Below are 14,315 nucleotides of genomic sequence, written 5' to 3' on the forward strand. Positions count from 1 at the left end.
TCCATTTTGTTGGGGTGAGTAGCTGACTGTAAGTTGGCGCTCGGCACCAAGCTCATCACAAAATTTATTACATTCTGTAGAAACAAACTCCTTCCCATTGTCAGTTCTGAGTTTCTTCAAAAAATAGCCACTTTGGGTTTCAACTAAGGCTTTAAATTTCTTAAAAACAGAAAAAACTTCAGATTTATGTTTAAGAAAATAAACTCAAGTCATTCTTGTAAAATCATCAATAAAAAGAATGAAATACTTGCTACCATGGAGTGAAGTAGTGTTCATAGGTCCACAAACATCTGAGTGAACCAATTCAAGTTTTTTATTTGCTCTCCATGTAGCTGAACTTGGAAAAGGCAATCTATGTTGCTTACCAAGTTGACAACCTTCACACACTTCTGAGCACATTTGAGTATTAGGCAAGCCTTTGACCAACTTTTTCTTTTGAGAAAATTGAATGGATTTCAAATTATAGTGGTCAAACCTCTTATGCCAAAGCTAAGAATCAAGTTCAGCCTTACTCAATTTACATTCATGTTCAGAAACTATTCCAGTTAATAGGAAAACTTCTTTTTTTCATATCTATTTCAAATAATTTATGATTATTAACACCAGTAATCACACAACTTCCTTCTTTAAATAACAAGCAGTAGTCGTTTTGCATCATTTAACCCACACTTAACAGGTTTTGATCAAGTTCAGGCACTAAAAGAACATCAGAAATGTATTTAATACCTGTTGCAGTATAAATTTTCACCGTTCCTTTACCCGTGATGGCAAATTTTTCTCCATTTCCAATCTTTACAGATCTTGTAGCAGGTTTGAGCTCCGAAAAAAAAATCTGGTTTGCTAGTCATGTGTTGTGTGCATCCACTATCAAGAAACCAAGTGTCTCCATCCTCCAAACTTTTTCTAGTCTTGGCCATGAACAAGAGTTATTCGCTATCATCCGTTTCATTCACATTTGCCTTTTGAGAAGTGTGACTTTGTTGATTTTTTTGCTGCTGTTTCAGCCTACAAAACCTCTCAATATGTCCATTTTTGTTGCAATATCTACATTGTATTGGTGGTGGTGTTTTTCCTTTGTACCAACAATCACTATCATTGTGGCTAGTTCTTTTGCAGATTCCACACTTTAGAAACCTTTCTTTCTTCTTTGTATCTTTTCCATAATGCTGCCCAACAAATTTCTTTTCATCTTTGACTTTTATGGCTTTTTCTTTGTGTTTGACTTGTAAGGATGATTTTGTTGCTTCCTCTTGTCGAAGAAGTCTTCTCTGCTCTTGAGCTTGAAGAGCATTTGTAAGCTTTGTTAAGCTTATCTTAGAAAGATCTTTAGACTCTTCAAGTGAAGAAATTTTGGATTCGAACCTTTCGGGTAAAACCACCAAGACTTTTTCTACAATTCTACTATCAAGAAATTCTTCCCCCAACAATCTAATTTGGGTTACAACTTTCATAACTTTGGTCATGAAATCATTTATGGTTTCAGCTTCATTCATCTTCAAGGCTTCAAACTCTCTTTTGAGATTAAGAACCTGCATTTGCTTGGTTCTTTCATTCCGAAAAAACTCTTCTTCCAACTTCTCCCAAACTTGTTTTGTTGTCTCCAAGTGTGAGATTCTCATGAAAACATCATCATTCACAGCAGAGTGAAGGATGGTAATAGCCTTATCTCTCTTAGCAACTTGCTCACTGTGGTATCTCATTTGAGCAATAGTTGGATTTTCTTGCAAAGGTGGTGGTTCAGTAGTTGTTTCCACCACCTCCCAAAGATCATATGCTCTCAACTGAGTCCTCATCTTTACAGACCAGATTTCATAATTATTTCCTGTAAATACAGGAGGTGCTGGTAGTGCAATATTGTTAGAAGCCATCAAGAAAAAAAAGGTTGGGTATCAAGAAAACAGGTTTTTTAATTTTCTTCTCTAGTGATTTTTTCTTTTCAAATGGGTATTCTATTTCTGTAAAAAAATTGGTATGCTGGATTTTTTGTGGTTTTAAATCATAGGCCCTTCAAGAACAAAGAGGCTCTAGATACCAATTGCTAGTTTCTTTTAAATTCAGAAACATAGATCACTTTCATTCACATCAAAATATTGTTTCTAATACAATATATAAAAACAGAAAAGAGAAAAGCAGTAGGACAGCATGGTGGTCTGTCACCTAACCATGATTACAAAGTCTTAACCACTCAAACAAGTATGGGTCACCATACTTTATGCAGAGGTAACTTGGACAGCAAAATAAAACTAAAGATAAAACAAAAGATCACAAAATATTATTGGTGAACATCTCAAATCTCATGCTTTAACATTGTCCAAAAAATTAGATTTCACCATTCAAAACAAGCTATCATCTCCTCCCTCCATTATATATCATAATAACCTATAATCAAGACCAACACCATCAGAGTAATCTATTTTTCTTCTAAATTCCTCAATCTTGTTAGTATTGCATTGAGCTTTAAGAATATTGTTACAACGATAATAGCCTATCCTTACTTGAGATGTGCTAGCAACAAACCACTTAACTTTACTGATATACATCGAATTGACGGATTCAGGCTTTTACCGCCGACGAATATATAAGCAACATGTCATGCATGTAGGTCTAGTTGGACTTCATTGGCTCGTAAAATGTTTTTGGGTACCAACTTACACTTGTATCCCATTGTGAACTAGACCTTCTAAGTAAACTAAAGATAGTTTATCCATTCTTAGGGCTAAAAACTATAAGCTTAAACTAAACCTATCAAGTAGGTTAAAAGTAAGCTTAAACTAGACCTATTAAGTAAGCTAAAAGTTTTTCTGGCGTTAGGTGAAAATGATGCTGAAAATTATAGAAAAGAGAAGGATGGAGAAATTAATACATCATTCAGCCAAAAGTTGTGGTCGAGCTTTTCTGAAAAGTTAATGTAGTAAAGGTATTTGTTTCCACAACTGATTTTGTGTTTTTTTTCTTCAAGGTACCATGCATGTATTATACATTTATACTCATATTTGGTTTTAGTTTAATTTTAGTTTTATTAATAAAATTTTATTTGATTTAAAGTTTCATATTTCAGCTCTTAAGATTAAAAGTTGGTATATGTAGCATGTTATTCGTCGTTGTATTACAAGAAAATTAAATTTTTGAACATTTTATAGAAAAGTTATGAACTTTATGTATTGAAAATGAATACATTTTGCAAAGAATTAAATCTGATGAAAGGAGCTTAACTCCTTATATACATGAAAACCTAACATAACAAATTTCCTAAGTCCAACTAGTTTGAATGAGGCTAATAGTCAATCATTTACATCAGCTTTAAACTGAGAGTTGACTGACTACCAGTCAGCTACAGCACCTGACTGCTCTACAACTTTAGCTTTTGTCACCTTGTGCTACTAGTTTCTTCGACTTAACTAGTTTCCTTTTTGTCTTGTAATAGTTTAGGTTACTATGCTCTTAGAGTTGAATTTTATTTTATGGTTGAAATCTTTTAATGGTATGAGGTTGCAATTTGAAATTGTAACAGCGTTGTTTAGTTTGTAAGATTAAATTTTGTTTGTGTCTTATAGATGTTCTTACTTATAAGATCCCACTAGTTTCCAATTTGAAAGTTTGTGATAATTTCAAGTGAATTTTGTGGACAGAACACAAAGTAAGAAAATAGAAAATATGACCCTATATTTTCATAGTTAGTTTTAGTTTGATTTCTTTTCCTTTTGGATATATGTTTGTATTCATATAATGGTAGATGATGAGGAAATTTGACTCTATATTTTGCACAATATTTTGAATTTGATTTCCTTTCCTTTTGATATATGTTTGTGTTTCTTTTAACCTGCTAGAATCATATGACATTTTATGTTGAAGATTCTTTAAATATAATGTTTTTGTGATACAAAACATTCAAAAAAATTCGATTGCTCTATATATTTCAGCAGTAAACATAACTCAAAATCTATAGAATGGATAGTCCCATACAACAATTAATACGCAATGATATAGTTGTGTAACAAAAATATTGTATAATAGTCCTAAAGTTGGTATAAGATCAATAGTTAAGGATTATGAGATATTATATTAATCAAATAAAGGATGGAAACAAGCAAGGAAATTATTATTTAAATATGAGTAGCCATTTAGAAAGAAAAAAAAAGAGTAAGTGAAACTTAATTATTGTGTACATACATTAGAAATATCAAATTTAGCCACTGCTTCTAGGTTATTTGGTAATAATAATAATAATAATAATAATAATAATAATAATAATAATAATAATAATAATAATAATAATAATAATAATAATAATAATAATAATAATAAGAATAATAAGAATATATGGTAAACTACAAATAGTTTAAGTCAATTAAATATAGTTATCGTATTTTTTTTGCCAAATTAAAAAAGTTGAGATTCTCTCAAATGCTTGAGAATTCATTTATAAAAAAGAAAGAGAGAGAGAAAAAAAAAACAAAAAAGTACATTTATATTTTAATCTTTAAAAATGTTTTTTATTCATTTATGAAATATGAATATTTTTTTGTTTCTAAACTTTGAAAATGTTTTTTTTTTTATTTGGTATGTCAAATGAATGATAACATGTTCTCACTATACAATATTTTTGCTACACAACCATATATATGTGTTTTAATCATTGTTTTGGGCCTCTCCTATAGAATATTATTATAGATTTTGAATATTTAATACTTGAATAGATAGAGCAATAATAAAATTTTGGAGGCTTTGTATAAGAAAAACATTGTATTTAAATAAACATGTAATTTTCAATGCAATAATTTCTTAAACATAAAATTTCATATGATTTTGGAAAATTTAGACAAACACAAATATATATAAAAAGGAAAAGAAATCAAACTCAAATTAGTTGAGCAAAATATGTGCAAAATATATAATGATATTTACTTATCCTCTACCAATAGAGGAACACAAATATATATCCAAAACGAAAGGAAATCAAACACAAATTAATTCTCTAAAGTATGAAGTCATGTTTTCCCATTTTGTGTTCATCCTAGGTTACTCATAACTAATGACATTGTGCATAGGTTATCCCATGTTTTATAATGAAAATGCATATATAACCTAACAAAAATGATGTGGTGTTTAGGTTACACATATCTAATGACATTGTGCCTAATCGACCAAATATTTAGGCGCACACACAAGTCAACATAATTCCTAATTAAAAGGTATGATTATTACATTCCAAAATTAAAAATAAGTCTTAAGGTATTTCTATGAGCAAGAAACTAATATGATGTGGATCAATCTTGTCATAGGTCTTAAGACTAAGAAAATTAACAATTTGTTTCTTCAATTGCTCATTTAGCTTCATAGCTCTATCTCTAGTCAATGACATTTCCACTCATAGTTCTTGAAGCTCATTAATTTTCATGTAGGGTTGGTCAATATCAATATGTTAGCAATTATCAATTGTATTAAATTAAACAATGTAAATTAAATGTATCGTTAAAAAAGTCACGTGACAACAAAAGTGAACGTAGGTCGCAATGTTAGCAATTGTCTAGCCTTTGTACCTAAAAAGTAATTCATCTTTTCATTTTCTCCCCCACTACAACCAAGAACCATGTTGTATGGACTCTTTTTCCTTTATTTTGCTGATGTTATGTCTCTTTGCATTGTAAAAAAACAACCTGAAAGGTTAAAACGCCATTTGTCACACCCAATCTCCATGTTAGTGACACCACCCTCTATTTTTTCATCTCATATACACCTCACTATGAGTTTCATCAATTCTCTTTTGTGTCTTTCTATAACCTTTTTAATTTCATTAGTTTATAGGGGATAATCACTTTAAAGAGAAACCTTTAACTACAGAGGGAGAAAAAAGAGAAATTGTTGTCGGTTATACCATATTATTAAATAAAATGAAACTATTTCATTGGAAAAAAGTAAAAGTAAAGTATATATATAAAGGATAACTAACTAACACGTCTAAGTTACCAACAACTAACCCAAAGTTCACATAAAACTCATTAACCAACTAATTGAGAATTAACCAAAGAATAAACATAACAATTAAACAAATATGATATCCAACACTTTGCATGATGGACACTCTCATGTTTGTTTGTTTACTGTTTTATTCCACTAAAGTGTGTCTACATTTGTTTTGTTTACTTCTAAGTGATTATGAGAGCAAATAAGAACATGAGAAGTAGACATAAAGTTACCACTTAATATGTAAAGCGTCCAAATTAATTATATTTTTTATTTATTATATCATCTTATTTTACTCGTTATTTTTATTTTTAATTGTAATATATCACATAATTAATTGACCTCATATGAATATTATATGATGTATTAAATCTCTCAAATGCATTAAAAATGGTTGTCTAAATAGTACTTTTTTTTATAAAATGTCTAAATAGTATTCTTATTATAATTAAAAGGAACATTAAAGATAAAATACATATTATATGAGATTATATCTGTTATCCGATAATAATCCATAATATTGTTTAAATATTATTAATAACTCTACTCACTCTATATTTTTTTGTATTTTTTTTTACAAAATTTAATCAATTTTATATCATTATTAATCAATTTTAATATTTTATTTATTAATTTTCTTTTTCTATCTTGTTTAATATAAAAAAACGAAAATGAAATATATGAAGTAGAATATTGTATTATTCTAACGTGACCAATTACATTATTCAAATTGTTTTTGTTTATTAAACGTCTAAAAAGTAAAATATTTTGATATTTTTTGTGAGTAAAGTATTTTAAATTTTTTAAAAAATAATATTTATAAAATTGCAACCCAGTGAATTGAAATGTAAAAAAAAATTAAAGTAGGGTATTTTATTATTATTTTGTTATAAAATTATTTTGGATTTTTTTTATAAAAAGGATGTTAAAAAAATTCTTAAAACTTCAGCAAACAAACCTATTGGGAAATTAAAATAATAAATAAAATAAGGGGTATTATGGTCAATGTGCATCAAAACCCTAGTCCACAGCTCATATTAATGCTCTTTCACCCTCCAAAAATACTTTCGTTGCTTCTCTCTGCCGCTGTGCTCAACAAATTCTTCCAATCCCAATGGTACGCCTCTTCTTAATATTATTGTGCTCTTTCTCTCTGAAAATCAATCCTTTGTTGTACACTTCTAAATCGAAATGCAATTTCTAATAGGCTTCGGAGAAGAAACTTTCAAACCCCATGAGGGAAATCAAGGTTCAGAAACTCGTCCTTAACATTTCCGTTGGTGAAAGTGGCGATCGTCTCACCAGAGCCGCTAAGGTTTTATTTTGTTCTTAATTATTATTATTTTTCGTTTTGTTTATTTGTTTCGAGTATTAACAAACATGCTCATTATTTTCTATCTAACAGGTGTTGGAACAACTCAGTGGCCAAACCCCAGTGTTTTCAAAAGGTTATTTTTATGTTTCATTTTATGGTTCACTTAAATTGAAGGACTCTGTTCAGTCATGCTTAATAGCTGCTGGATTGATTTGTTTTTTGAGTTATATATGCACTGATTTTAATGATGTATAATTCATTCATAGTATTTTGCTGCATAATGGATTTACAAGGCATGTAAATAAAAATAATTGATTTGAGAAGTGATTTGGATTATTGATATGATTGTTCATAAGTTGATGAATTTGATTAAACTCTGTTCTGAATGAGAATAGAAGGTAAGGGCTCTATAATCGAGTCATCAGCAGGAGTCTGTTTGTTGACTACCTGACTGCCGCTTAGAGCCTAAATGAAACTCCCCGAAGAAGACCCTTGAAATCCCTTTGGTTGTTTTCAAGACACAATTATCTGGTGAAATTTTTGCATTTTGCTTTTTAGATTAGATACGAAAAGTTAATGCATTTGGTCTAGAAATTTGAATCAAGTACATACTTTTGTTGACTGAATTTTTTCTTTATATTGGACCGGCAGTAATATTTGATTAATATAGTTTAAATTGAATTGTAGAAAGTGCTTAATATTTGATGAATTTATATATTCACTGATTTTAAAGTTTCATGATTTATTCATAGTATTTTGCTGCATAATGGAGTTACAAGGCATGTAAATAAAAATAATTGATTTTTGAAGTGAATTTATGTGAATTGGATTATTGATATTATTGTTCATAAGTTGATGAATTTGATTAACTTCTGTTCTGAATGAGAATAAAAAGTAAGGGCTCTATAATCGAGTCATCAGCAGGAGTCTGTTTGTTGACTGCCTGACTGCCGCTTAGAGCCTAAATGAAACTACCCGAATAAGACCCTTGAAATCCCTTTGGTTGTTTTCAAGACACAATTATCTGGTCAAATTTTTACATTTTGCATTTTGGATTTTTATATTATATACAAAAAATTAATGCATGTGGTCTAGAAATTTGAATCAAGTACTAACTTTTGTTGACTGATTTTTCTCTTTATATTGAACTGACATTAATATTTGATCATTATAGTTTAAATTATATTCAAAGAAAGGTGCTTAATAGTTGATGAATATATATATTCACTGATTTTAATGATTCATGTTTTATTCATAGTATTTTGCTGAATAATGGAGTTACAAGGCATGTAAATAAAAGTAATTGATTTTAGAAGTGATTTTATGTGAATTGGATTATTGATATTATTGTTCATAAGTTGATGAATTTGATTAACTTCTGTTCTGAATGAAAATAAAAAGTAAGGGCTCTATAATCGAGTCATCAGCAGGAGTCTGTTTGTTGACTGCCTGACTGCCGCTTAGAGCCTAAATGAAACTACCCGAATAAGACCCTTGAAATCCCTTTGGTTGTTTTCAAGACACAATTATCTGGTCAAATTTTTACATTTTGCATTTTGGATTTTTATATTATATTCAAAAAGTTAATGCATGTGGTCTAGAAATTTGAATCAAGTACTAACTTTTGTTGACTGATTTTTCTCTTTATATTGAACTGGCATTAATATTTGATTATTATAGTTTAAATTGAATTCAAAGAAAGGTGCTTAATAGTTGATGAATATATATATTCACTGATTTTAATGATTCATGTTTTATTCATAGTATTTTGCTGAATAATGGAGTTACAAGGCATGTAAATAAAAATAATTGATTTTAGAAGTGATTTTATGTGAATTGGATTATTGATATTATTGTTCATAAGTTGATGAATTTGATTAACTTCTGTTCTGAATGAAAATAAAAAGTAAGGGCTCTATAATCGAGTCATCAGCAGGAGTCTGTTTGTTGACTGCCTGACTGCCGCTTAGAGCCTAAATGAAACTACCCGAAAAAGACCCTTGAAATCCCTTTGGTTGTTTTCAAGACACAATTATCTGGTCAAATTTTTACATTTTGCATTTTGGATTTTTATATTATATTCAAAAAGTTAATGCATGTGGTCTAGAAATTTGAATCAAGTACTAACTTTTGTTGACTGATTTTTCTCTTTATATTGAACTGGCATTAATATTTGATTATTATAGTTTAAATTGAATTCAAAGAAAGGTGCTTAATAGTTGATGAATATATATATTCACTGATTTTAATGATTCATGTTTTATTCATAGTATTTTGCTGAATAATGGAGTTACAAGGCATGTAAATAAAAATAATTGATTTTAGAAGTGATTTTATGTGAATTGGATTATTGATATTATTGTTCATAAGTTGATGAATTTGATTAACTTCTGTTCTGAATGAAAATAAAAAGTAAGGGCTCTATAATCGAGTCATCAGCAGGAGTCTGTTTGTTGACTGCCTGACTGCCGCTTAGAGCCTAAATGAAACTACCTGAATAAGACCCTTGAAATCCTTTTGGTTGTTTTCAAGACACAATTATCTGGTGAAATTTTTGCATTTTGGATTTTTATATTATATACGGAAAGTTGATGCATTTGCTCTATAAATTTGAATCAAGTACTAACTTTTGCTGACTGATTTTTCTCTTTATATTTGACTGGCATTAATATTTGATTATTATAGTTTAAATTGAATTGAAAGAAGGTGCTTAATAGTTGATGAATATATATATTCACTGATTTTAATGATTCATGATTTATTCATAGTATTTTGCTGCATAATGGAGTTACAAGGCATGTAAATAAAATAATTGATTTTAGAAGTGATTTTATGTGAATTGGATTTTGATATTATTGTAAGTTGATGAATTTGATTAACTTCTGTTCTGAATGAAAATAAAAAGTAAGGGCTCTATCATCGAGTCATCAGCAGGAGTCTGTTTGTTGGCTGCCTGACTGCCGCTTAGAGCCTAAATGAAACTACCCGAATAAGACCCTTGAAATCCCTTTGGTTGTTTTCAAGACACAATTATCTGGTCAAATTATTGCATTTTGTATTCTATGTACGAAAAGTTAATGCATTTGTTCTAGAAATTTGAATCAAGTACTTACATTTGTTGACATAATTTTCTCTTTACATTTGACCATCAGTAATATTTGATTATTATAGTTTAAATTGTATTGAAAGAAAGGTGCTTTAAATTCATCATATTTGGTTTGATGTTTCATATAGGGCTGATTCATTTTTTTCTTCCAATTTTTGGGCTCTAAAACATGGTTAAAGATGTTTGAATGGTTATTTATTCTTGTAGGGTTAAATGCCTTAATGCCACATGTTTGTTTTTAAAAATAGGTTTGTTTTGAAGTCATCTATTCTCCATGCTGATAAATTCAAGTTTTCGACTAGCGACCATTCTTCAAAATATTCATAGCTACTACTATGTGACCAAATATATAAGCTAAAACGAAGTTGATAGACCAGCTTTATTTGACTCATTTTTGCTTGTATTTTTTTATGGAGAGAGTATTAGGCACTGTGGCTGTTTACTGATTCTTTCTTGCTTTTCTTTTTCTTAATAACAGCTAGATACACTGTTCGTTCCTTTGGTATTAGAAGAAATGAAAAGATCGCATGCTATGTCACTGTTAGAGGTGACAAGGCAATGCAACTTTTGGAGAGTGGTTTGAAGGTGAAGGAATATGAACTGCTGAGAAGAAACTTTAGTGATACAGGGTGTTTTGGATTTGGTATTCAGGAGCATATTGATTTAGGAATCAAGTAAGTTGGGAATCTCTTATATTTGTGGCTGAAATAAATTATACTTGTTATAGTTATTATGTGGTATGTGAAGCTGTTATGAATTTCTATTAAATTTGCAATATTTATGTTAATTTTCTACTAATCATTTAATTCAACAATAGGGAAGTACCTAATCCTGTAAGGTATTGAAAGTTATGTTGTAGGAACAAGAGTTTTACACAAGTTTGGGAGAGGTATTGATATCATAATGCATAATTGATTAGAAGTTCTAAGTTTATCGGGTTTTGTATTATATATCTTCAAACAAAAAATAATTGAAATTCAGTCAATTGAATATGGTTTATTATTTTCTATTTCCATATGATGTTTTTGCAGTTGTAATTGACTTATAATTCTAATTCCAATTTCTATATTTTCAAATGTTATGAAGTTTGTTTTATTTATTGAACTTTTTTTTGTCTTAGGTATGATCCTTCAACTGGTATTTATGGAATGGACTTTTATGTTGTCCTGGAGCGCCCTGGTTACCGTGTGGGACGCCGTCGTCGTTGCAAGGCCCGTGTTGGTATCCAGCATCGAGTCACAAAGGATGATGCTATGAAGTGGTTCCAAGTGAAATATGAAGGTGTGATCCTCAACAAGTCACAGGCGATTGTTTAGTTATTTAGGCTAATTGACAAAGCAATTTGCAAGTTTTGTTAATTATAATATGATGTTTCTTAAATCGGTAGTTTTAAATTTCTTGAACATTTGTTTCTTATATGGACTATTTTAAGGTATTTATTTCTTATCCTGTATTTTATTGTCTTAATTATGAATTGAATATTATAAATTTTGCATTCAACTATGTTTGAAGAACATATTTAGAAATTCTTGCATTTTTCTCTTCAATTTCAGGTCTTTTGAGGGTGTGTAATCCCATATATCTATAAGCTTTTAATATTTGACTAGTTTTTGCCATTAGAAATTGAATTTGCAGAAGAAACTTTGTCCAAACACACTGTTTTAGTGTTTAAGTTTTGATTTTAGTTACTTTGGAATTTGTGAATAAGTCATATTTATGTAAATGATATTTTGGTATTTGGATTAAATATATAAGCACCTTTATATGGAGAATTTGATACAAATTTTTGGATTATAATTTTATGCTGTCAATTGGACGCATAGGTTTTCAATTCCCATGTGGATTGGAAGATACAAGATAGAGTGTGTAAAGATAATTAATTAATTCAATATTGTTATGATTGCAATCCAAATGCTGTTCAACTACCCACTATCATTCATGTGGTACTTGTTTCTGTTGAGAGGGTGGCGTTTTGAGCATGTGTTGTGATTATTGTAGTTATTTTCAGTGTAAACACCAAATTTTGTCGTTTACAGTGTTAACTTATATCAATCTAACTATGTTCTTAATTGCCTAATTGTTTTCACCATTAATCAAGTTAGTTCTCTCTTAATACTAGTTAATGTTAACTATGTTAGTTTCTCAAACAATTTTACCAAGTCACCCAAAAACACGCCTTAAAAAAAAACTCGTTTAATAAGTCATTTATATGTCAATCATATTTTGTATTTGAATTAAATATATAAAGTACCTTTATATGGAGAATTTGACACACAAATAACTAGTAATTTTGGGAGTATAATTTTATGCTGTCAATTGGGGAATTGGGGACTTTATTTTTTTTTTTAATTTAAAAATATAGTATAGAAATATCCTACTTTTTAGGTTCAGTTGCTGATGGCAATCTGAAGATATGACTACGTGAAACAAAAATTCAATCTGTGAATGCAAACATCTACTAGTATATATATATATATATATATTTGTTTCCATTTTATTAACATTTTGAATTATTATTTAATAAATTATAAATAATTAAAATATTTAAAACTCCAAACACTATTAATAAAATAAAATATATTAATAAATAATAATAATAATTTTAATAATATTATTAATTTTAATAATAATAACAATAATAGTAATAATAATAAAGTAAATTATATTAATAAAATAAAATCAATTAAACTGAACAAATAAAATATATTAAATAAAATAAAAAATACCATAAATTGAAGAAAAAAAACTCAAATCCAAATTTTATTATTATTATTATTATTATTATTATTATTATTTTATTAATTTTTATTTATTAGATCCGAAAAAAAGGAGGAAGTTGTTATAATATTACACATTAATTTATTTTTTCCACATCTATTTAACTGCATTTTTTTTCTCTAATTTAATGTGTTTTATTTTATTAATAGTATTTTGATTTTTTAAATTATTAAATAATCAATAACTCAATTGTTAATAAAATAATAATAAGTGCTAATTTAACTGCAAAATAGGATTATATTGTCAAAATAATATAACATCTTATTTATTTTTGCACATATACTTAAACACGTTAATTATGATATTTTGTTTGATTTTATTATTAAAATTTTATATATTTTTTAAATATTTTTATTATTATATTTTAATTACATTAACAATATTTTATTATTATTATTATTTAATTTTTTTTGTTTACTAGATCGGAATAAAAATAGGAGGGAGTTGTTTAGAAAATACGTTATTATTTTATTGGCAAAATAGTAGGGACACATTATTTGCATTTTTTTTCAATTGAATGTATTTTATTTTATTAATAGTATTTTGATTTTTTTTAAATATTTTAATTATTTTTAATTTATTTAAAAAATCAAAATACTATTAATAAAATAAAATACATTAAATTGGAAAAAAAATTACATTGACTAAATGTGCCAAAATAAACAACGTGTTCCTAATATTTTGCCGATAAAATAACAACATATTTTCTTAACAAGTCCCTCCTATTTTTTGTTCCGATCTAATAAACAAAAAAAGAACTTACGGTTAAATAGATGTGCTAAAAGATGTGTTATATTATAACAACTTCTTTCTATATTTTATTTTCTTTTTCGACTCTAATAAATAAAATTAATGAAAATAATAATAATAAAATTGGAGTTTGATGTATATTTTTTTTCAATTTGTAGTATTTTTTCTTTAATTCAATTTGTTTTGTTTGTTCAATTTAATTAGTTTTATTTTATTAATATAATCTACTTTATTATTATTATTATTATTACTATTATTATTATTAAAATTATTAATATTATTAAAATTATTATTATTATCTATTTTATTTTATTAATGTTATTTTGATTTTTTAAATATTTTAATTATTTATAATTTATTAAATAATAATTAACATTATTAATAAAATGGAAATATATATAT

At 27.6% G+C, this 14,315-nt stretch overlaps 2 protein-coding genes across 2 annotated transcripts in view; one reads left to right on the forward strand and one right to left on the reverse strand.

The window, feature by feature from the left end:
* Positions 1-1,868, reverse strand: part of LOC140918806 (uncharacterized) — a 4,430-nt gene extending 2,562 nt beyond the window's left edge. The window contains exons 1-3 of the mRNA XM_073363603.1: positions 960-1,868; positions 255-489; positions 72-149 (exon numbers count right to left, since the gene is read on the reverse strand). Coding sequence (XP_073219704.1) covers positions 72-149; positions 255-489; positions 960-1,868 — 1,222 coding nt within the window. The remainder of the gene's footprint in view (positions 1-71; positions 150-254; positions 490-959) is intronic.
* Positions 1,869-6,979: 5,111 nt separating this feature from the next.
* On the forward strand, positions 6,980-11,932 carry LOC101494018 (large ribosomal subunit protein uL5-like). The gene is made up of 5 exons (XM_004511120.3): positions 6,980-7,081; positions 7,172-7,279; positions 7,370-7,412; positions 10,864-11,059; positions 11,506-11,932. The coding sequence occupies exons 1-5, from the start codon at positions 7,079-7,081 to the stop codon at positions 11,699-11,701; spliced, it is 546 nt and encodes a 181-aa protein (XP_004511177.1). The 5' UTR covers positions 6,980-7,078; the 3' UTR covers positions 11,702-11,932.
* The last annotated feature ends 2,383 nt before the right edge of the window (positions 11,933-14,315 follow it).

This window comes from Cicer arietinum, chromosome 7, assembly GCF_000331145.2.
Source record: "Cicer arietinum cultivar CDC Frontier isolate Library 1 chromosome 7, Cicar.CDCFrontier_v2.0, whole genome shotgun sequence".
In the NCBI taxonomy this organism is placed as follows: Eukaryota; Viridiplantae; Streptophyta; class Magnoliopsida; order Fabales; family Fabaceae; genus Cicer; species Cicer arietinum.

What these genes read in the sequence shown, in the direction of transcription:
- LOC101494018 (XM_004511120.3), top strand. An exon ending in AACCCCAGTGTTTTCAAAAG is followed by an intron (nt 7,413 to 10,863) that starts GTTATTTTTATG and finishes TCTTAATAACAG; the next exon opens with CTAGATACACTGTTCGTTCC. An exon ending in CATATTGATTTAGGAATCAA is followed by an intron (nt 11,060 to 11,505) that starts GTAAGTTGGGAA and finishes TTTTTGTCTTAG; the next exon opens with GTATGATCCTTCAACTGGTA.